The 22,822-nt window shown below is 40.2% G+C and overlaps 5 protein-coding genes across 5 annotated transcripts; 3 read left to right on the top strand and 2 right to left on the bottom strand.

Moving 5' to 3' along the window:
- On the top strand, positions 1-2,213 carry LOC106341409 (putative amidase C869.01). Its single transcript, XM_013780180.1, is given in 7 exon segments — positions 1-186; positions 189-463; positions 855-957; positions 960-1,065; positions 1,137-1,343; positions 1,412-1,610; positions 1,808-2,213. Coding segments are annotated over 7 exon segments (1,458 nt in total). The 5' UTR covers positions 1-11; the 3' UTR covers positions 2,201-2,213.
- On the bottom strand, positions 2,176-8,201 carry LOC106341371 (xanthine dehydrogenase 1). The gene is made up of 14 exons (XM_013780153.1): positions 7,930-8,201; positions 7,596-7,695; positions 7,410-7,518; positions 5,845-7,326; positions 5,217-5,459; positions 4,738-5,052; positions 4,377-4,616; positions 4,000-4,284; positions 3,682-3,903; positions 3,437-3,598; positions 3,194-3,328; positions 2,861-3,097; positions 2,602-2,775; positions 2,176-2,521 (listed from the first exon to the last, which is right to left on the bottom strand). The coding sequence occupies exons 1-14, from the start codon at positions 8,042-8,044 to the stop codon at positions 2,279-2,281; spliced, it is 4,062 nt and encodes a 1,353-aa protein (XP_013635607.1). The 5' UTR covers positions 8,045-8,201; the 3' UTR covers positions 2,176-2,278.
- A 742-nt stretch (positions 8,202-8,943) lies between these two features.
- LOC106323250 (DEAD-box ATP-dependent RNA helicase 16) lies at positions 8,944-12,078 on the top strand. Its single transcript, XM_013761406.1, has 13 exons — positions 8,944-9,235; positions 9,307-9,555; positions 9,643-9,771; positions 9,907-10,007; positions 10,089-10,200; positions 10,320-10,451; positions 10,541-10,606; positions 10,693-10,875; positions 10,952-11,047; positions 11,124-11,261; positions 11,336-11,418; positions 11,486-11,744; positions 11,831-12,078. The coding sequence occupies exons 1-13, from the start codon at positions 9,005-9,007 to the stop codon at positions 11,927-11,929; spliced, it is 1,878 nt and encodes a 625-aa protein (XP_013616860.1). The 5' UTR covers positions 8,944-9,004; the 3' UTR covers positions 11,930-12,078.
- Positions 12,079-13,221: 1,143 nt separating this feature from the next.
- On the top strand, positions 13,222-15,568 carry LOC106299784. The gene has a single exon (XM_013735803.1). The coding sequence runs from the start codon at positions 13,347-13,349 to the stop codon at positions 15,330-15,332; it is 1,986 nt and encodes a 661-aa protein (XP_013591257.1). The 5' UTR covers positions 13,222-13,346; the 3' UTR covers positions 15,333-15,568.
- Positions 15,569-15,935: 367 nt separating this feature from the next.
- Positions 15,936-18,574, bottom strand: LOC106311858 (protein NUCLEAR FUSION DEFECTIVE 4-like). The gene is made up of 3 exons (XM_013749177.1): positions 18,140-18,574; positions 17,219-18,060; positions 15,936-16,632 (listed from the first exon to the last, which is right to left on the bottom strand). Exons 1-3 carry the CDS (start codon positions 18,470-18,472, stop codon positions 16,161-16,163), a joined length of 1,647 nt encoding a protein of 548 aa, XP_013604631.1. The 5' UTR covers positions 18,473-18,574; the 3' UTR covers positions 15,936-16,160.
- Positions 18,575-22,822: the final 4,248 nt, after the last annotated feature.

The raw sequence follows: 22,822 nt of genomic DNA, 5'->3' as shown, positions 1-22,822 counted from the left end.
CCTCTCACATCATGCTCACATCAACGTTCTCGATCCAAGAAACCACAATCCAAGACATAAGACTTGCTTTCAACGAGAAACGACTTACATCAAAGCAGCTCGTCGAGTTCTACCTCGAAGAGATCTCCAAACTCAACCCGATACTCTGCGCAGTCATCGAGACGAATCCAGACGCTTTGATCCAAGCTGAGAACGCGAACTGAAAGAGGTTACCACTGAGCTTCCTTTCTTGCACGGTGTTCCGATTCTCCTCAAGGATTTAATCTCCACCAAGGACAAGCTTAGCACCACGGCTGGCTCCTTGGCCTTGCTCGGTTCCGTCGTGAGACGAGACGCGGGTGTTGTCAAGAGACTGAGAGAGTCAGGTGCTGTGATCTTGGGCAAGGCGAGCTTAAGCGAATGGGCTCATTTCAGATCTTTCGATATCCCAAGTGGTTGGAGCGCACGTGGTCTCCAAGGAAAGGTCAGTTTCTTCCATCACTATATATATATATAGAAAGTTCTGTAACTTGGGAATCAAGGTTGGGTATTAGGGCTGGACAAATAAACCAATCTGAAAATCTGAGCCAAACTCGACCTGATAAAAATGACTTCGAATCGATCCGAAACCGACTTAAATACCGAATAGATCTTGTTTCACGATATTTCAAGTTCTGGGTTTTATCCGAACCGAACCCGAATCCAAATGAATTTCTGAAAAAAACCTGAATTTTTTAAAATCCCGAAAAGAACTTGTACCAAACCTATTCTTTTAATAAAATATATTAAAATATTATTGAATATCTAAAATAATAATCTAGTACATGAATAATTAACCCATAATAGGTATGATAAGGTCTTTGAATGTTTTGCAGAATCCGTACGTTTTAACAGCAGATCCGTGTGGGTCAAGTAGTGGTTCAGCTATATCAGTGGCGGCTAATCTTGTGGCTGTGTCACTCGGGACTGAAACCGATGGTTCCTCTGTCCGGCAAATCAGAACTCGGTGGTCGGGATTAAACCTACCGTCGGGCTGACTAGCCGGGCTGGTGTTGTTCCTGTCTCCTTGAGACAGGACAGTGTAGGGTAAGAGACTTAGAGAGCACTCAACTTTACTAGTGATTTTTGTACTAAGTTTGTGTGTTTGCAACGTTAAGGCCTATATGCAGGACAGTTTCGGATGCTGTTATTGTCCTTGATGCTATTGTGGGTTATGATCCCTTGGACGAAGCCACGAAGACTGCATCCGAGTTCATACCCGAAGGCGGTTACAAGCAGTTTCTGACAGCTAGTGGCCTTAAGGGGAAGAGACTAGGGGTCGTTATGAAGCATTCTCTTCTTCATCATCCCATTGAAATGTTAAGGTAAAGCTTTTTTTCTTCTTAAAGTCTCCATTGTCATTCAATCAAATCACTATCTTTCTTTAATGAAGACGAGAAGGCGCCACCGTCATTGAAGTACTGTCGATACAGAACATTGAAGTCATTATGGACTGGACCAAGAGCGGAGCAAGGACAGCACTCTTGGCTGAGTTCAAGATGTCTCTCAATGCATATCTTAAAGATCTTGTGAAATCACCGGTCCGGTCCTTAGCAGATGTTATTGCTTACAACGAGAAATTCGCTGAAGAGGTAAGTACTAAACTGCTAAAACGAACTTACTTTTTAAAATATGAAGTCATGCTTTAGATCTAATTTGAATATCCGGAGAAACAGTCTATCTGTGGATTTGACCTAATAGTTTAGGTCCTTCTATAGACCTAGGATACCTCACTTACATTTTTCGGTTTTTGAAGGATGTGATCACTGACATGAGAAAAAAAACACAGGAAAAGGTGGAAGAATGGGGACAAGAGCTTTTTCTTGCAGCAGAAGCTACCAACGGAATGGGTGAGACAGAGAAAGCAGCCTTGCAGAAAATGGAAGATCTTTCCAGGAACGGACTGGAGAAGCTGATGAAAGAAAAGGAGTTAGATGCAATCGTCTCACTTGGTTCAAAGATGAGCAATGTCCTCGCCATTGGAGGGTATCCAGGAATCAATGTCCCCGCAGGATATGATAGCGAAGGAGTTCCATTCGGAATAACCTTTGGAGGATTAAGATTCTCAGAGCCAAAGCTCATTGAGATAGCATATGGCTTCGAACAAGCAACTTTGATCAGGAAGCCACCCAAGTTCAAAGCTCAAGGCACGCAACGAAAACAAAGTTGCTGTTTTCTATAAAGATTATATCTTTATAATGTACATTTACTTGGTGAGTGGAAAAAACTTCCATTAACTTTATCATTGTTCCATGTAAGCTTAAACACTAAGCTTAGGGGAGAAGTCTGAGCTTACAAAAGGAGATGAAAACTCATCAAAACAAGCCATTCTGATACGCTCTGGAGTGGCTGGAGTCTCCAGAGGAAACCACTTGGTGAGACCCACCTCGGTCCTAGCAGCTATGATCGCTTCCTTGATCGCAAAGAAGACTGATGATGCAAGAAAGAACGGTGGCTCACCTACTGCTTTAGATGAATGTATTGCCTTTTTATTCGGATTCCCCTGATTCAAACAAAGTACAATCTCAGCTTCAGATAATTCAAATGTGTTTGTTGCATACCAATTTAAAGCTTGTTGCATACCTTGAGAAGAGAAACATTCAGGTTGAACGGAACGTCGTTAATAGAAGGTATCTTGTAGTTTCCTGGTCCACAAGTGAGTAAAGTTCCCGGTCGAATCCATTTATGAGCTGCATCTCCCCATTTGAGTTCTTCTAGAGCTACCCAACCTAGTCCTTGTACAAATGCTCCTTCTATCTGCAAATAGTGATTTCAAATAAAACATTGTTTTCTTTTTAAAGATAGTAATTCGTTTGAGGGTGAGAGAAGAAGGCGCACGCACTTGTCCAACATCAATGGCAGGGTTGAGAGAATATCCAAGGTCCAGCATTATATCAGCTGCTCTGGTATGAAAATCACCAGTCAGTGTATCTATCTCAACTTCAGCAAAGGCAGCTCCGTATGTGTAGTATCTAAACGCATTCCCTTTTCCAGATATCCAGTCAAATCCAATTTCCGGAACGATGTGGAAGCCGTGAGCTGATAGGTCTATCCTTTGAAAGTAGCAGGCACTTACCAGCTACATATACAGTCACATGTAAAGAGAGTTTCATCATAATAGGCATCATCAAACTGGTCTGAGTTTATATGAAAATGCAAGAGACAAAGAATATACCTCGGCGAATGTGTTGAAGTTGTGCTTAGATGCAACAGGCTCAATTCTTGCTATAATCTGCTCACAGGCGTCTAAAACTGCAGCACCATACATATCAGAGCTCGCAGAAGCAGCCGTTGGTGACGCATTTGGAACCTATTAAGATACCGTAAAAACATAAGAGAGCAAGAACAACTTTGCCTGATTTTATGTATTGGCCTAAGCTAGAGTTCCATGTTCAATTCTAAGGTCATATAGATTTACCTTGTCGGTGCTTGTCTCTGACACGAAAACTGAACTAAGAGGAATGTTAAAGGCGGATGCAGCAACTTGAGCAACCTTTGTATGCAACCCTTGACCCATCTCCACACCTCCATGTGTCACCAAAACAGTCCCATCGGTGTAAACATGAACAAGAGCACCGGCCTGTAACAGCCCATAAAATGGATGGTATAAAAAAATCTTATTCTTTACAGTTTGATTACTAATTTTGAATTAAAAATTATCACCTGATTCATGAACTTTGTAGTGAATGATATGCCAAATTTTGTGGGAACTATGGCTACACCACGCTTTTTCCACCGGTTTTGGCTATTGAACTCGTCTGCTTCTCTACGAGCCTTTAAGAAGTTGGAGGATTCTTTCAACTCTTTCCAGAGCTGCTGCAATGTGCAGTGCTGAAGGGACTGTGAGTAGTGTGTGATGGACCCTTCCTCTTGAAAGTTCATCTCCTAGAGTAAAAGCAAACACACCAGAAAACATGAAAATAGGAAACTGACAAGAACAATTACTACAAACTTTCAGGACAATAAAGAAGGTTAACTCACTTTGATTTCTTCAGGGGTTTTATCAAGCTCTGCTGCGATTCTCTGTATCCAGTTTTCAGTAATGAGCATACCTTGGGGCCCTCCAAACCCTCTGAAAGCAGTGTTGCTGGGGAAATTAGTAAAGCAAACGTTCCCTACGATCCTCACATGTGGAATCTCATAAACATTATCCGAGTGAAACATGGCACGTTCCAGAATAGCTAGGGAAAGATCCAAAGAGTTTCCACCGTTGTTGTAGATTTCAAGATCCAACGCCAATATTTTTCCTTCATTCGTAAACCCAACCTGTAAAAGGTAGCAGAAAACAATCAAAAGGATTCTTCTAATTATTCTAACAATCAAACTCTTTCTTCCATTGAAATAGCAGAGAAAGATACCTTGTACTTTCCAAGGAAACTATGACGATGACCAGTTATCATCATGTCCACATCTCTGTCCAGTATGAGTTTCACAGGACGATTCAATAGGTAGGAAGGAACAGCAGCTGCAGCAGCGATGAAAGCTGATCTTGTTTCCTTACCACCAAATCCACCTCCAATTCTTTTGGTTTGGCATACCACTTTACACATTGGAAGACCGAGAACATGAGAAACATATTTCTGATGCTTCTGAGGAGCCTGCATATATATCACAGCCACCAATATTGCTTAAGCAGATAAAACATTATTTTGCAGTATCTTAATCTAGCTGATGCCTAATGGTTTTCTGTTCTATATGATACAAATACTAAATCCTTACTTGAGTGGATGAAATCATATGAACTTCGTTTCCTCCATCCAGTGTCCAAACCAAACTACCATGAGGTTCCAAGTAAAAGTGTTCTTGACCACCGATTTGAACCTCTCCCTCTATTATCCTGTCACACTCACCGGATTGAAAGCACAGTTCTACATCCCCTTTCCTTAGCCTTTTCTCTGTGTTCGGATGGAAACTTTTAGCATTAACAGCCTCCTTGATTGATAATATTGCTGGTAGTTCCTCGTACATAACTTCAACTTTTCCTGCTGCAGTTTTTGCATTCTCATGTGTATCCGCCACAACCACACCAATGACCTGAAATACCAAATGAACTTTAATGAGATAACTGAGAAAGAGAGAAACATTTCCTCTAAGACGCAGAGAAACTCTAACTCTTCCAGCAACAACAACTGGTTCCCACTGAGTCTCCATAGAAAAGATCAAAAAAGAGACAAAATTGAGGTCTTTATTTTTCTTACTTGTCCCACACATGTGACCACGTCCGTGGCAAATAATTCTTCGTCAGCAACAATTGGTCCAATCATATTATCCCCAGGAATATCTTTGGCAAGAAACAGACCAACAAAACCAAGTGAAGATTTGGCAGCCGAATCATTAATAGAAAGGATGCGAGCATGCGGCATTTTGCTTAGGACTAAGGCAGCATGCAAGGTATTAGGCGGCACTGGGGTATCATCAGTATATTCTGCTTCTCCTGTGACCTACATGACAATATAAGAGCGGTGGATAGAATTATTTTCTACTCACCAAGCTACAACAAATTACACTAAAAGGGACATTGATTAGCTAGAGGTTCTCAACTACCCCAATAGCAAACAATATTCAGCTATCAAGTCTTCAAACATATTTTGGATATGATAATGGAGAAGTTTGGAGTTGAGAAAGAGAGGCCATAAACTATATGAAGAGGAATCAAAGTTCAGAAAGTAACTTCCACAAAGTCAACAATCATGTAACTGGAATTTTCAGGGCGTCACAAATCACAGAACGTCTTTGTTCTAGAAGGTTAAACAATGGACAATGGCAATTGACCTACTATTATCAAAATGGAGAAACAATCTGAGAACGGTGGATGGAGAAACATACCTGCATTCTCGCTGAAAGATGGACCTCCGGCGAGCCAACAGATGTTCCTTGTTTTACTGTCTCATAATCTTGTTTTCCACTTCTAGATAACCGAGGAACAGGTTGAAGAGCTGATACATGGGAGGGTGGGAAGGTCTCTATAGTCGGGTATACATTATGTACATCATGAGAAACCCATAAGAAGAATTTAAAGAAGAAGCTCAGGGTTAGAGATTTCCTAAACTCCACCATCCCACCAGGAGCATCTTCCTTGATCAACACATCGCTCTGTATGACCTCAAGCGCATCTTGCAGAAGACCTTTATTCCATTTCTTTCCAATCAAAAATTCCTCAGTCTTTCTGGCACGCAACGAAAGAGGAGCCACACCACCATAAGCAATTGACGCATCAGAAACAAACAAATCTTGACCTTTCTCTTCAAGAAACACACGCATTCCACCATTGACAATAGCTATATCATCATCCCTGCGATGAGCCTGCTTAAATTCTTTCACATACTCCAAGGGTCTTGTCCATGGAAGGAACACCGAGAGCAAGATCTCGTTGCTTCCCATATCCACCTTACGATAACCAAGGAAGAAATCTTTTGCAGGTACGGACCTAACTTCCCCACTGCAGTTGACTATCCGAAACTCTGCTCTTGACGCCATCCAAAGAGGGTTCAAATCAGATATTGGACTAGCTGTGCAAATGTTTCCACCAATGCACGCAACATTTCTTATCTGTGTCCCAGCAAACCACTTCAGCTGTTCAATAAAAGCCTTGCATGCTGATGTTTCATGTTCAGGACGCTCCTTTACAATCCTCCTGAATAACCTCAATAGTTCAGAAAGTCTCAAAGCAGAACCAAGCTCTACTCCATTGTCATCAACATTCAATGCATTGAGCTCTGGAACTTGAGAAACAGAGATTAGCACCTGATACTGCAGCCTCTTCAGTCTCATTTCAATTCCCACCTCCGTATTCCCTACTAGCAGCTTAGCGTCAGGATAGTTTGCTTTGAGCTCAAGCAAGTTCTGAAGGCTTACTGGTCTAAACCAGGTGAGTCCTCCATTCCCCCTCAACTTCAAAGGAGATAACTTCCTCAGCAAAAGCTCAGGAGGGAAAATAAGCTCCTTCTCTGTGTACTTAGCCCCATCTATATCACTGTAAGAGATGGACTGTATTCTATCTTCATTACAATTGGCTGCTTTTGATCCACAGGAACAAGGTTTGCCAGTAGATGGACAGATAGTTGAACCATCTTGAAGGCTAAGTGAGGAAACTCCACTGTAAAGAGCATCATCAGACTTTGCAAAAACCCGAAACGCATCAACGATGGGTCTATAACCAGTACAGCGGCATAAATTCCCCGCAAGACACTCTTCAATCTCCTCTTCACAAGGTGAGTTCTTACTTGACCTCAATAACGCGTACATAGACATGATGAACCCGGGAGTACAAAACCCACACTGAGAACCATGAGCAGATGCCAACGATTCCTGAGAGAATTAACATCACCAACGATATGTATTAGCACTAACATAGACTCTCCAGAAATGAGAGGAACTGAGTAAAACTTTACCTGAAGTGGGTGCAAGCCGAGTTTGCGATGGCCAATTCCCTCAATGGATATTACATGCATCCCTTCTACAGAATACAGAGGTGCCAAGCAAGCGTTGACAGCATAATGCCTGTAACAACATTTTTCAGTTAGGCCAAAAGCTTAAGTAAAGTAGAGCCAACGTATCAGAGGGAAAAAGATACTCACACGCATGTCTTGGATTTGATGTCATAGTTAGAGACCATCACAGTGCAAGCCCCACAACCACCTTCACCGCATCCCAGCTTTGTCCCGGTCAGTCCTATATCTAAAAGAAAACAAAGAAACACATCTGCAAGTTAGAAAAAAACCTCATGATGGTTCATAACAAAATCATTTCTGCGAGCTCTACTTTATGATTCTCAAAAACGAATCTCGCACTTGTATGCATACCCAAACCAAACCTATTAAAAACAGACACAACGGAATGAGCTAGTGGATCATTCCCTCCCCTACCCACCACAAGAAGAAGAGAGCTTATGTAGCAAGTAAGTTTACGCACCTCTGAGGTATTCAAGAAGCGTCATATGAGCCAAACCATCTGGCAACACTCTACGAACGCCGTTAACGTATAGTATCGCCTCCGTAAGCTCTCCGTCGTTCTTCAGCGAACCCATTTCTCAAAAAAAAATGATTCTGCAAATTTGGATCGAGACGAAACTGATTGACGCTAAGTCAAAGCTCAAGTTGTTTGGATTAAGTTCCTTCTTTCTATATAAAAATCATTTCTTTACGCAGATCGCATCCACCGAAGACATCATCATCCTTCCTTCGTCTTCTTCAATATAATATATACAAACAAACTGTCGTTTTCCATATTTATTGTTTTATCTAGGCACAGGAACAGGAGAACCGAACCGAAATATCCGAAACCAGAACCGGACCAATACTCTCAAATACCCGAACCGTTCCTATATTTTTATATCCGAAATAACTGAACCGAACGGGTACCTGGATATATAAAAATATTAGTTATATATATATATATAACATTACTAAATATATATTTTTAATTTAAAATTCTATTAAAAGTATCTGAAAATAGTTGAGGATAACTAAATTATTATAAAATATCCAAACTACTCAGAAAGTATCCAGATAGTTTTATCTGAAATATCCAAATTAATCTGAAATATCCAAATTTTTTTATCTAAATCATCCTAGTTATTTGATATTTTACCCTAAATAACCGATATTTTATCCAAATTATCCGAACTATCTGAACCCGAGCCGGATCCAAATGAGAACCAAACTTTTTCCGGATATTTTCTGGTTCCTTTATTTACTATCTGAACCGACCCGAACCCGAAACTATCCGAACCGAACAGAAAATAGGTCAAGTACTAAATGGATCCTCTAGCCCCTATCCGAACTACCCAAAACCGAACCGATACCCGAAATGGCAAGGCCTCTTTGACAAATTATTTTATTATTATTGTTTCTGAAAAGCCCGGCCCATTAAGTAAAAGCCCAAACCATCAGACGATAAAAGACTCTTCTTCAACCTATCCGCCGCTTTTGAAAGCTTCCTCTCCTCTGCTTCAAACTCGGAACTGAACCTTTCTCCGACTGATTCAATGGGCAAGGCGAAGTTTAAACCTGTGGATGATGTGAAACCGGAAGAAGTTGAGAAAGTAGAGGAAGTTGAAGAACAGAGAGACGGGGGAGAAGTAGCAGAAGAAGAAGAAGAAGAGAAAGAGAAGAGCTTTGAGGAGCTAGGGCTTGACCCTCGTCTCATTCGTGCTTTATCTAAAAAGGGTATTGAGAAACCAACTCCTATTCAGCAAACAGCTATTCCTTACATCCTGGTAACCATCAAAGTCTCTACCTTTATGCCTTTCTTTAGAGTCTGTCTTATTGATTTTTTTTTGTCTTCTAGGAAGGGAAAGATGTGGTTGCTAGAGCTAAGACTGGCTCAGGGAAGACCTTAGCTTACCTTCTTCCCTTGCTTCAGAAGCTGTTTTCGGATTCTGGGAGGAAGAAGAAGCCTGCTCCTTGTGCTTTTGTTCTCGTTCCTTCTCGTGAGTTGTGTCAGCAGGTGTACACGGAGGTTTCTTGGCTTATTGAGTTGTGTCGTGTTCAGCTTAAAGCTGTGCAGTTGACTAGTAGCATGCCTGTATCTGATATGGTTAGTTTTGCATTTTTTCACCATGATATCTAATCGATTTTTATACCCTTTTTCTAATGCTTTTGTTTGGGTATTTTGCAATTGCAGCGTAACGCATTGGCTGGCTTGCCTGAGATTCTAGTCACCACACCTGCTTGTATTCCAAAATGTTTCGCAGATGGAGTTTTAGACCCCGCAGCTATCAGTGAATCGCTTGAGATTTTGGTTCTTGATGAGGTATGATAAATATTCTCCTTGAGTTTCAATGGTATGAGAACTGAGAAGTAACAGTAGCTTTGTGAATTCTCTAGATAATCAAGTGGTTGCGTTTTCTTTTTTAATTGAGATGTTGATATATTTTTGTGCTATCAGGCAGATCTTTTGTTGTCCTATGGATATGAAGATAATCTAAGGTCGGTAACTTCAATAGTCCCAAGACGTTGCCAATGCCTCCTTATGTCTGCTACCACAAGGTATGGCTAATATGTTAACCTCATTTTTTTTTCCTCCGGGAGGCTGTCTTGAATGGTGGAAACATGTTTGCAAAATGTCAGTTCTGATGTTGAAAAATTGAAGAAATTGATTCTGCACAACCCGGTCGTTTTGACCTTGCAAGAAGGTTCTGACAAGGAAGAGCCCGTCCCAAGCAATGTTCAGCAGTTTTGGGTATGATTCAAACGCTTAGATTTGCTTTAAGTCAATTTTGTTGGTTACAAATGGTTTATAAGTTCAGAACTTGTGTGGGTCTGATTAATGATGACTATTGTGTTTATCTTGTCTTTTAGATTTCTTGCAGTGCTCAGGATAAACTACTACACATTCTTGCTCTCCTGAAGCTAGAGGTTGTTCAGAAGAAAGTTCTGATATTCATCAATACTATTGACATGGGTTTCAAGCTGAAGCTATTCTTGGAAAAGGTAAGTTCTGTGTTACCTCAATCCAATTTTAAAACTGTACTATCGTGTAGTAATATTAAGTAATTAATTTAATTTAATTTGTCTGACAGTTTGGAATCAAAACTGCAATCTTAAACGGGGAGTTGCCTCAGAACTCTCGGCTTCATATCCTTGAGGTAACATCACCAAAGTCACACAGAGAAATGATTTTTTTTTTTTTAAATAGCTGAATTTCATAATTAATAAATGTATGTTTGTACAGCAATTCAATGCAGGACTCTTTGATTATTTGATTGCAACGGATGATAATAACCAGACAAAAGAAAAGGAAGAGGTTAAAGGTGATGATAACAAGGAGAGTAAGAAAAACAAAAGGCGTTTCAAACCGAAGCTTGACGCTGAGTTTGGTGTAGTCAGGGGAATTGACTTCAAAAAAGTTCACACGGTAAGCTTTTTGTAATCTTTGCTGTTCTAAGTGCTTAAGATTCTTAACCTTTCCTTAAACCATTTTTTATGCACAGGTCATAAACTACGATATGCCTCAAAGTGTGACAGGATACATTCATAGAATTGGGCGTACTGGGAGAGCATATAGCAGCGGTTCTTCCGTTTCTCTCGTGAGTTTTTTTTCGTCTTAACGATACCTTTCTGATTAGCATGACCTCGTGTAATGATCTGCTTTATTTGCTACAGGTTTCTCCTGGTGAGATGGAAGGGTTTGAAGAAATCAAATCCTTCTTAGCAGGTGAAGAGGACAAGGATAGTGATATCATCACACCTTTCCCTTTGTTGACTGAAAATGCTGTTGAGTCTTTAAGATACAGAGCTGAGGTGAGTAGTAATCTCTGTTGTAAGATGCTTACCTTATCAAATGAAGAAGTATTAACGTTCTTTCTTTGGTGCAGGATGTTGCAAAGAGTGTTACAAAGATTTCGATTCGAGAATCACGAGCTCAGGATTTAAGAAATGAGATAATAAACTCCGAAAAGTAAGCAAAAATGTGGTGAATATTGTTTGTTCTGTGGTGTTAACTTCGATCTTACTTTTTTTTGCAGGTTAAAGTCTCATTTTGAAGCGAATCCAAGAGACTTGGATCTATTGAAACATGACAAGCTTCTGAGCAAGACTGCGCCTTCACCGCATCTAAGGGACATCCCTGAGTATCTAGTGGACGCAAAGACTCAAGAAGCAAGCAAGATGGTCAAGCTAGCCAGAGCCGCTATGGGAAACAGTAGAAGATCAGGTGGAGGCGGAAACTCAAAGAAGAAACGATCAAGAAAAGGCGGTGACCCACTAAAAACCTTCAACGCCAACGTAAACACACACAACTTACGTAACTTTTTCTTTCCTTTCTTCGCTTTTGTGTTTTACATGGTGTCTACTTTCCTTCGATTAATCAGGGATCTAAGAGAGGACGCGGTGGTGGCGGTGTTGGTCAGAAGAAAGATGGTAAAGGATCTAGCGATGGCTTGGCTAACAAGAAACAGAAGACAGTTTAAGATTATCTCGTTTTTTTGCTTATGTGTAATCAAATTTTGACACGTTGTGATCAGACAAAAGAAAGCAGACAAAAACAACAATCTTTAGCTCTATTCTTGTACTCTTGTAGCATCACAGATTTTAATAGCTTTTAAACTTACTTTTCAGATATAAATTTTCAAAAGCTTATTGCTCTTCAAACCATATGTTATAACTCATGAATCACGATGAGTAGAGATGTTAATTTGCAAGTGCCAAAATAGAGTTTGGAAACATCCTAGTCCACTTGCGTCTCTATATACTTAGTTTTTTTGGTTCCGAATGCGCACATGTATCATAAGTTACGTAGGTCACACTCAGAACCTCGAGTACTATGTGTTAATTAGATCTTTAACGTTTCACATACACCTCATTCTCTCTCCTGGCCGTCGTCTCCGGCGAACACAACGCCATTAATCAAAACATTTTCTTTCCTTTGATTATCTCATGGCCGATATAGTTGTTAAAAGGAATTTCAAAGATATTCGAAGAAACACATATTTTATATGTAAGGTTCTATTTGTTATTTTTGTATTAGCCTAATCTTGGAGAATTTGATTGGAAAACCGGTAGAATTCTATTGTATTTATATCTTAATACCACATCGACTTCAAAAATACTATTTAAAGATCCAATAAAATACAGGTATTTTGTGATGATACTTGATAATATCAAGTTGACAGGAACAAACAAATCAAGATTCTTTCAAGTTGATACCAAAATCTCTTTCTTAATTTGTAATCATGTAATTCTTTGAAAAGAGTTTAATTTATAGAAAATAGGAAAAAAGTATGTGTTGTTAAGGAAAATATTTTAGGGAATAAAATCTCATAAAATCATGTTCTTGACCACACATATCTTACATGGTTCCAAATAAATCATGAATATTCGGGTTGTCGTTATAAGTTACCTTATTAATTTAGTAAATGATTAGATTGAAATGTGTTTACTTCCTAAAAAGTTTCAAATATTTATTTGTTTTCAATATTCGTAAATAACTTAGCTAAACATACAGTACAACATATATTTTATTTGGTATTGACATATTTGTCATTTTATTACAACAAACTTATAAACAAAATATAAATTTTTAGTATTATCAGTAAAAGATTACAACAAACTTTTAAACTTGTATTTTTCCAAAAGTAAGTATATAAAATGTTGCATATTTTTTTAAACAAAATGAGTTCCTTATTCCCTTACCTAGTATATATATAAATAACAGTCTAATATTAGAGGACCTTTCCATCTTCCATTGTAATTTTTCGGAGAAATTAACGTTTCACCTATACCTCATTCTCTCTGTGCCTCCTCTCTCTCTCTCCGCCGTCGTCTCCGGCGAAACCACGCCATTAATCAACAACATTAACCTCACATTGTTTCCTTTGATTGTTTCTCATGGCGGATATCGTGAAACAAATCTTAGTGAGACCGATCCAACTAGCGGATCAGATAACCAAAGCGGCCGACGAAGCCTACTCGTTCCGACAAGAATGCCTCGAGGTCAAAGCCAAAACCGAGAAGCTCGCCGGCCTCCTCCGCCAAGCCGCGCGCGCCAGCAACGACCTCTACGAGCGTCCCACGCGCCGCATCATCGACGACACGGAGCAGGTCCTCTTCAAAGCCATAGCCCTCGTCGAGAAATGCCGCGCCGCGGGGCTGATGAAGCGCCTCTTCACCATCATCCCCGCCGCCGCGTTCCGCAAGATCACGATGCAGCTGGAGAATTCCCTCGGCGACGTCTCCTGGCTCCTCCGCGTCTCCGCCTCGGGAGACGACCGCGACGACGAGTATCTAGGTCTACCTCCCATTGCCGCCAACGAGCCGATCCTCTGTTTGATCTGGGAGCAGGTCGCGAATCTCTTCACCGGCTCCCTCGACGAGCGGTCCGACTCGGCGGCGTCCCTCGTGTCGTTGGCACGTGACAACGACCGTTACGGGAGGCTCATTATCGAAGAAGGCGGTGTGCCTCCGTTGTTAAAACTCGCTAAAGAAGGGAAGCTTGAGGGGCAAGAAAACGCGGCTCGGGCCATTGGGCTATTGGGCCGTGACCCAGAGAGCGTTGAGCAGATCGTTAACGCGGGCGTGTGTCAAGTCTTCGCGAAGATTCTCAAAGAAGGTCATATGAAAGTTCAGACCGTTGTGGCATGGGCTGTGTCGGAGTTAGCGTCGAATCATCCCAAATGCCAAGACCATTTCGCGCAGAACAACATCATTCGTTTCTTAGTGAGCCATCTAGCTTTCGAGACGGTTCAGGAGCATAGCAAATACGCTATCGTGAGCAACAAGGCAACTTTGTCTTCGATCCACACGGTCGTGATGGCTAGCAACACGAATCCGGGAGATAAGAAGGCGAGCAACGAGCAGGACGAGGCGCAAAGCAATATCTCGCATCCTATGAGTAACCAAACACCGAGCCAGATGCATAACATTATCACAAACACATTAGCAATGAAAGGCTCGGGCCCAGACTCAGGCCCAAGCTCAGGCCCAGGCTCAGGTTCTAACAAGAATCAAACAAAACAGAGCAGTCAGCATCATACAAAAGGTGGACCAACACCCAGAGGGAACAATCCAACACATGTTTCTTTGATGGGGACAAGCATTAAAGGAAGAGAGTTCGAGGATCCAGCCACTAAAGCTCAGATGAAGGCAATGGCTGCAAGAGCCTTATGGCAACTCTCGAGAGGGAACCTCCAAATATGCAGAAGCATAACAGAGTCAAGAGCATTGCTCTGTTTCGCCGTTCTGTTAGAGAAAGGAGACGACGAAGTCAAGTCGTATTCCGCGTTAGCAATGATGGAGATCACCGACGTTGCCGAACAGTACTCGGAGCTTAGACGCTCAGCCTTCAAACCGACCTCTCCCGCCGCAAAAGCCGTGGTCGAACAGCTGCTGAAAGTGATCGAAAACGAGATACCGGACCTTTTGATCCCATGTATCAAGTCAATAGGTAGTCTTTCGAGAACGTTCCGCGCGACGGAGACAAGAATCATCGCGCCGCTTGTGAAGCTTCTCGATGAAAGAGAAGCTGAGGTTTCGATGGAAGCTGCGGTTGCGCTTATCAAGTTCTCGTGTACTGAGAATTTCTTGCGTGATAACCACTCTAAAGCGATCATAGCGGCAGGTGGTGCAAAGCATTTGATTCAGTTGGTTTACTTTGGAGAACAAATGGTTCAAGTACCTGCTTTGGTACTACTATGTTACATTGCACTGAGTGTACCGGATAGTGAGACTCTAGCGCAAGAAGAGGTTCTTGTAGTACTTGAGTGGTCGACGAAGCAATCTCATTTGGTGGAAGCGCCGATGATTGATGAGATATTACCAGAAGCTAAGAGTAGATTGGAGCTTTATCAATCTAGAGGTTCAAGAGGGTTTCATTGATTTATGACTAAGCTTCACTCTCTAGTATGAACAATCTCTTCTTTTTTCTCCCAGGCGAGTTTTGTTTCATCTTTGATGTGATCTATCTCCAAGCTCTCTGTATAGGTACATTGGTGATGCTCGTAGACATTTGTGATAAATGTGTAGACTATGTTGTAAGTCAAAACTATTCTCCATTGATTTAGATTATCAACCAAATAATATTCGAGCTAAGCTTGTTTTCCATTCTTGTTTGAAGCTTTGTTCTCTTTACATCATTAGTTTTTTTTTGCGTGATATATGTCTTTTACTTGTTTCTGTACGGAGTAAATGAAATTAAGCCATGTGGAATAATTATCAATCATATACAGTTTAGAAGTACATTCTACTTTAGGTCGTTTGTAAACAAGATGCGTAATTATTGTTAACAGAGAAAGTGCATGTAAACATGCAAGTAAACAAGAATTGTGAGCAAACATTGTTAGTCTTGAGACAGTATTGTAAACAATAATCTTTGTATGCCACCTGAAAATGATATGTGATTAAAATATTTACAAGCTATATAACACACTGATATAAATGTATATAACATTCACTTAGATATAATAACGAACATAAATGAAATGGAGTGAAAGTGTAATTTATCGATTCCCCATTATATAAACGTACACCATACAGCTGGTTTAAAAATATTTGAACCGGATTTAACAACAGTAATCATGAATGTACAAAGTGTACAATCCATCCATCCCTTCTAGTAAACAATGAACATAAAACATTCAAAAATACTATAGAAGTATAAGTAACATACCAAAAATGTTTTAACGAAAAGCAAATCCAGTAATCAACTCACCGATGATTACCACTAGGTTTCTTAGCATTCTTGCTCCCATGAATCTTCGCATATATATCCTTCGTTCTAAACGCAAGCAAGATGTCAAGAGCAACCCCAACAATGGAAGTAATCGCCATTACAATGAAGATGAGACGGAAACAATGGGCTCCTACGCACGTATTGCCTCCACCAGGAGTTGGTGTAGCTTGGGCATCGTATAGTAAACCGGCGAGAAGACCCGAGAAGAGGAACGAGCCAAGTGGTAAGTTCAGTACGAGTATGTTGTAGATGAGTCCGTAGTATTTGAGACCGAATAGCTCAGAAGCTGTTGGTACGGTTATAGCTAACCGGACTCCGTAGCAAACTCCAACCACCATTGAACCGATGTATAGTGAACCGGGCATGGCTAAAGCCATCACTAGATATCCCACGGCCATGATGATTTGTGATGCAGCATTCCATAATGGTCTTGGAGTTCCATATTTTCTATTTATTCAAGAAAGAAAACATCAGATTTTCAAGATTAGTCAATGTAATAAAAGTTTTAATCAATTAAGAACATTTTATAAAGGTCCCACGATCTAATTGTCAAAAAAAATTATTATTTGATAACTCGAATCTAAAAAAGATCTTTCGACGCAAACAAAAAAAGTCGCAAAAACAAAATGGAAAAATCTTTTTTTTTTTAATGGTCCCTGCCACTAGATATTGGACCGGTCTATTCTTAGACAAGGAAACTTCTCCATTGAATAAATTTTCATGCTTTTTATTAGAAATTTATTCAAAAAAGAAATATCATGTAAATGGAAAAAAAAAAAACAACTCGCAGTAACAGAAGAAAAAAAAAAGCAAAACACAATAATATACTCTTGTCTTCCTTTGAGGCAAAGCAAAGATGAAACTGACTTCACTTGGAATAGTTTGCTTTGCGTATGCATAAAAATGATCATGTGCAGTTTACAAGTCACGTTACTACTTTAACAAGATCTATGCTACCAATTATTAAATAAGTTTCCCAATTCTAACAAATCTATTAACTGGAGAGGAGAGATCGTTTAGTGAAGTGACTTACTTGATAAAGTGCTCGGAGATGGTACCGGAGAGAATCCGACCAAAGAACCCCCAAATGCTCGTCATAGAGACAAAGATAGACACGTCTGTGTAACCAAGCGCAAGCCCGATCTGACCCATGTTGTTCATCACAGCTAAACCAGTGCCTACTCCACACAAGAACGACACAAACAACACCCAAAAGTCAACGGTCAACATCGCTTCTACTATAGTGTGTTCATCTCCAAGCACCGGCCTCTTCTTCTCCTCCTCCTCCTTGAGAAGCTTAGGAGACGGTGGCAACTCGTTATCCGCCGCCGCTGCGGCACCGACAACCACCGTCTCCTCCGCGATCTCCGATCTCAGCAACGGTTCCTCCGCGTCTTCTTCGTGATTTAAACTCCGAACGTAGGCGTGGAAAGGGATGGCGATGGGAGAAGCCAACAGGACGAGAAGCACGGAGGCGAACGCGATGGAGATGGCTCCGGTCTTGACTCCGATGATGTCGTACGACTGAAGGTACACGGCGACCACGACGGCGACGATGTTGAACACGGCGAAGTACCTCGACTCCTCGTTTTCCTCCGCGGCCGAAGCCGCCGGAGGGATCTCACGGAGGAATAAAACCGCCGTGAGACACACGGCGAAAGGCACGACGGAGAGGAGGATGAGAAACGAAGCGGGGTCGGCGGAGAACAGAGCAGTGCACACGTCAGTGAAGATCGCAGTGCTCAAGCCGACGTAGCCCTTGAGGATCCCGGAGACAGGACCACGGTTACGCCGGAAGTTTCTAATGCAAGTAACGAGAACCGCCGTGTTCATCCACGTCGTGCTGTTTCCTCCCATACATAGAAAGATACACATCTACACACAAGAAACAGAGTTTCCAAATTAAGAAAGAACACTTTAAGGGTTTCTACTTTCAGAAAGTTGTGAATCTAACCTGCCAATAAGGTAGAGGCTGGATCGTGCGGCTCACGACGAGCCATTGCACGCCGTAGCCGATGAGACCTTCGAAGCATCCGATGAGGAGGATGACGGGAGTGGAGAGACGATCGGAAGCGAGTCCGGCGAGGATTCCGAAAGCTTTTCCGACGTCTTTGGCGACGGAGAGGCTGTTGAGCTCGAGCTGAGTGAGGTTCATCAGGGACTTGAGAGCGTCTGAGTAGTTTGAGAAGGTGTAGTTGTTGCCGGAGATGGCTTGGACCCATACAGCCGTAACGAAGCCAAGCCATTTCAGAGCAGAGGAAGAAGAAGGAGATCTACCGAAACCCATTGGAGTATTGAGAACAAGAACAAGAAAGGGAAAGAAGATTTTTTTTTTTTTTTTTTTTTGAAGTTTTTTTTTGTGAAGTGTGAGGGTTTGTTGAGCTATCTGCGTACGGTTTTAAAGGCGAAAGGTTAACGTGCATTTAATACTTTTCCTTTTTTTTTTTTGGCACTTCGTATTTATCTTTTTGTAGAAAGTGTTTATTTTAATACTATTAATTATAGAATTAAATATTTGTTATGTCGATAGGTTTATAAGCTAGAATGACGAACATGGAAAGTACGAAAGGGACACGTACGGTGTGAAGGTGTAGGAAGCCGTGAAATTTACGGTGATTCGTTTTTTTTTTTTTTCCATCTAGTAATTTATTAAGGGACTAAGCCCAAACGGACTAAGTCCAAACGGACCCAACAACAAAACAAAAGCCCAAACGAAAAGGGTCAACCTAAAAAAGGAAAAACAATGGGCGAAGCCCAACCCGTTAACGAAACGGCGCCAAACCCTCCACGCGTCCAGAAAACGCGTTTGGAAACCCACGTGTTGAAACCCACCCCTTTCGAGAACACGCGTCACCTGGTCACACCACCGCGACCGGCACCGAGAAGACATCGCCGGCGAAGACGAAACCACCTATAGTTTCGACGGAGCACGCCGGAAACTGAGACCATCTCACCCATCTGTTTCGCCTGGACTCTTCAACGGAGAACTACATCGAGACTAACTCAAGATCTCCTATAGAACCATCGAAACCACCGCTAATCGAAGAACCGCATCCTACATATCCTCCTTCACCACTTGGGACCAAGGGTATCAAATCAACATCAATCGAATCACAACTGCGAGATTCAAGAGTCAATTGAGCCAAAGAAGTACAGAAGGTCTTGATTGGACATAATCGGAATAGGCTGGAGAAAGCGAAAAAACAACCATCTCTCGGAAAAACAAAAGCCGGCGAAGAAGAACTGGAGAAGCTTCTTCTTCCCAGAGACAGAGCCCGATGACCGGAAAACAACTTTACCGGAGAAAATCCGGCGAACCAAACCCATAGCTTTTTCTCTCCTCTGTGTCAGATATGAACGAGAGAACAGAGCTGAGAGAGTCTTAAACGTTGTAAGCTTTTTTTTTCTCTAAAGCATACGGTGATTCGTTTCATTCCTTTTTCATTTTCTTTTTTTTTTGGTCAAATAAATGTCGTCAAAAAAATTAGTAAGAATTTTCTTCTAATGCAAATTGCTTTAAAGCAGGGATGCTTTCGTGGTGGGTGATTAGAGTATGGTCAAGTAGGATGATTAGTAGTTAGTGAATGTTTTTGGCCAGTTGTATAAACATGTGGTATTTTCTTAATGAGTGATTAAAGTATGGTCAAGTAGGATGATTAGTGGTAAGTGGATGGTTTTGGCCAGTTGTTTTGTTTTTTTCAGGCATGGGAGTTCATGCATCTGTAAGTTCTTTTTTACTTATTTGAATATTATATACATGTCATGACCACATGGTTTTATTTAGAGAAATGTGTTTATTCAGTCTTAACTAATCAAAAGCTTCTGTAAAGCTGCAGTTGTTTTCGTTTAATCTTGACCATTTCAAAATAAAATGATTTATGCAATAAAGTTTTTATGTTTTGTTTTGATTATATGGTAATGGTGGCATGTGAGGGAGTCATGGACTTTAGATATGTCTCTTGTATTAAAAGTTCTGTTTGGTACCATTAGGGAATCATAGAATAAAAAAGAGGAATATGCAGTGTGTATATTGAACTGAAACTGGTGAACCGACACCAAAGAATAAAGTCGTAAACGGTGATTTTGGTGATTGATTTTGCAGAAAGTTGGAAATGCTAAATCAAATTCCTGAGTCATTATAGTTTTTTTTTTTTTTTTGGTCAAAGTCATTATAGTTATAACTAGTGATTCATCGGAGTACGCTATTACGGCAAGTCGGCGACACAGCTTCTAACTGCTAATAAAGTGGCGAAACTAGGCAGAGAATAAAGTCGTAAACAGACCTACGACACATGACATCACAATGCATAAAAATATCGTACGAGTGGATATTCAGATCTGGAACTGGAGTTTGGAAATCAATAAGTGGGACTGGAAGCTTCCAGTCTGGTTTGGTTGGTTTTATCCACTTTTCATTCGGATAACATACTGATTTATTTTACTTTCATAAATTATTTGTTGGTCATTTTTTTGCCAATCTATAATACTTAACTGAGATATGGACGTATGAAATTATTTGTACATTCTATACTACTAATTTTGTTGTATTTCAAAAGAGTGAAAACATTTGTTTATTTTTTAAATTCTGACATATTCCTCTGTTGTATCTCGGGATTGATACTGACAAGTGCCTAACCATAAGCAATTCCAATGCACTCACCAATTTTTTTAAAGACATACATAATATCTAATAGGGTTCAGGCGGTGCTTAATATGTCATCAATGAAATGGTCGTACTGTAGTGTTACATGCAACTTATTTCTGACCCTAATATCACATTAAGAAAAAAAGAATGATAGTCACTATGAACCTTGTTTGAACTTTACATGTGTCTATATGCTGTAAATGTTACATGGCTATTTTCATAAAAATGTTAGAAAGTCAGTCATAGGTACGTTCAAATACAAGTATATGTATCTATTTATAACATATTATGTATCGTGTATTAGAAAAACATGCGTAGCCTTATATGAGAAAATAAAACAATTTGTAAATAAATAACAGAAAAATCAATTCGCCTCGAGTCCCTCGACGCCTATTCCCCATTTGGCCATTTCCACCTAGTGTAAGAAAAATCAGAAAACATGGCGGTGTATTTATAGCATTAAAACAAATCAACTCAATAAAACTCAATTTAATTTGCTTTGGTTTATCTTAGCTCGAATCGATTTTATCAAGATTTTTTTTTTGAAAGGTCGTTATCGCCATTCTTTTACCAAACAACATGGGTGACGTCATGGGTCATCTATATCTTTCACCAAACAAAATAACTAGAAACAAGCTGCACAAACACTATTAATGTTATTGTTATTGATAATATCTCCAGTTCGCACAACAAAAGTTATTTTTTTTTGGCTGGCTTCATCAGTTTACCCAAAAGGTATTACAAAATTTCGATGAAAACATGTCGTGTACAACTCTTAACGTTTCATATCGCCAAGCATTGTATTTCCTTCTTTTTATGTACGTACGGAATATTTATGCAACTGATCATTTGCGCATAAGTCTCTTGTTCTGATAACGATGGCTTTTAGTTATCTGGCGGATTTATAAGTTTTTTTTTTTTTTTTTTTTTTTGAACACTCGGATTTATAAGTTTAATATGCACTATATAGGCTACAATACTACCACAATTTTGACAGTTGGTAAAAATAATTATCGGTTGTGGCAACTATCTTTATCGACTAAGTAAGGTAGCCACTTGAATTTACTCTTTTACATCAATAAGTTTTCTCAAGCTTTGGATTGGGTACAGTTTTAGATGAATGAGTGTTCGGTTTCTTTTTCTCTGTTCTTCGAATGCTCATCGGATAATCCAATGTGTTTGTAAGCTCTTGCATTATAGTTTTCTCATATTAGACACAGAGTTTCCTATATCGATAGTTAGAATGTATCATAAGCAATATACAAGTGGACTGCACCATCTACTTTATATATTGCGTAAGATCCTTTCCAATTACCGATATGAAACATTTTTTGTCTAATATCTCGCTGGTTAGTATACCTTCTTGTTGTTGTATATTAGTATGCCAAACTATTGGTGGGATTTGGGAAGGAACTCAGTTAACATTTTCCACAAGATACATCCTCCTTGATAAGTGAACGCAGTCATTATCTTCTTTATACAACTTCCATAAACTGCTTAACGTGTAGAGTGTGGTTTTCTTAATCTATAACTTAGTCATGAGAGAGTTCCTTTCACGCAATATAAATTTTCCAGAACAAAGAAAAAGATCATTTAAGTTAGGCATGGGCATAATATCCGTAACCCGAAATACGAACCGAACCCGAACCGAAAAACCCGATCCGTATCCGGTCCAAAATGTAAGGTAGGCCTGGACGTTCGGGTATCCGTTTGCATTCGGGTCGGGTTTTTCGGGTTTTCGGATTTTCGTGTTTACGCTTCTAGGTCTCATACTAAAATTTTATTAGTACGGGTCGGGTTCGGAAAATAACACTTTGGGTTCGGTTCAAAATTGTATTGCATCATAAAACCCATAAAGTAATCATATATCGTACGGATTCGGGTTATATCGGTTCGGTTCGGATATAACCAAAGTAAAAAACAAAATTTTTGAAGTAAAACATAAAGAAAAACATCTAAATTAAATAAAAATTAATCTATCACATATAAAAT

The sequence above is a fragment of the Brassica oleracea genome, chromosome C1 (assembly GCF_000695525.1).
Source record: "Brassica oleracea var. oleracea cultivar TO1000 chromosome C1, BOL, whole genome shotgun sequence".
Lineage (NCBI taxonomy): Eukaryota > Viridiplantae > Streptophyta > Magnoliopsida > Brassicales > Brassicaceae > Brassica > Brassica oleracea.
The sequence above is the reverse complement of the archived record's forward strand: the minus strand, read 5'-3'. Positions and strand labels throughout refer to the sequence as shown.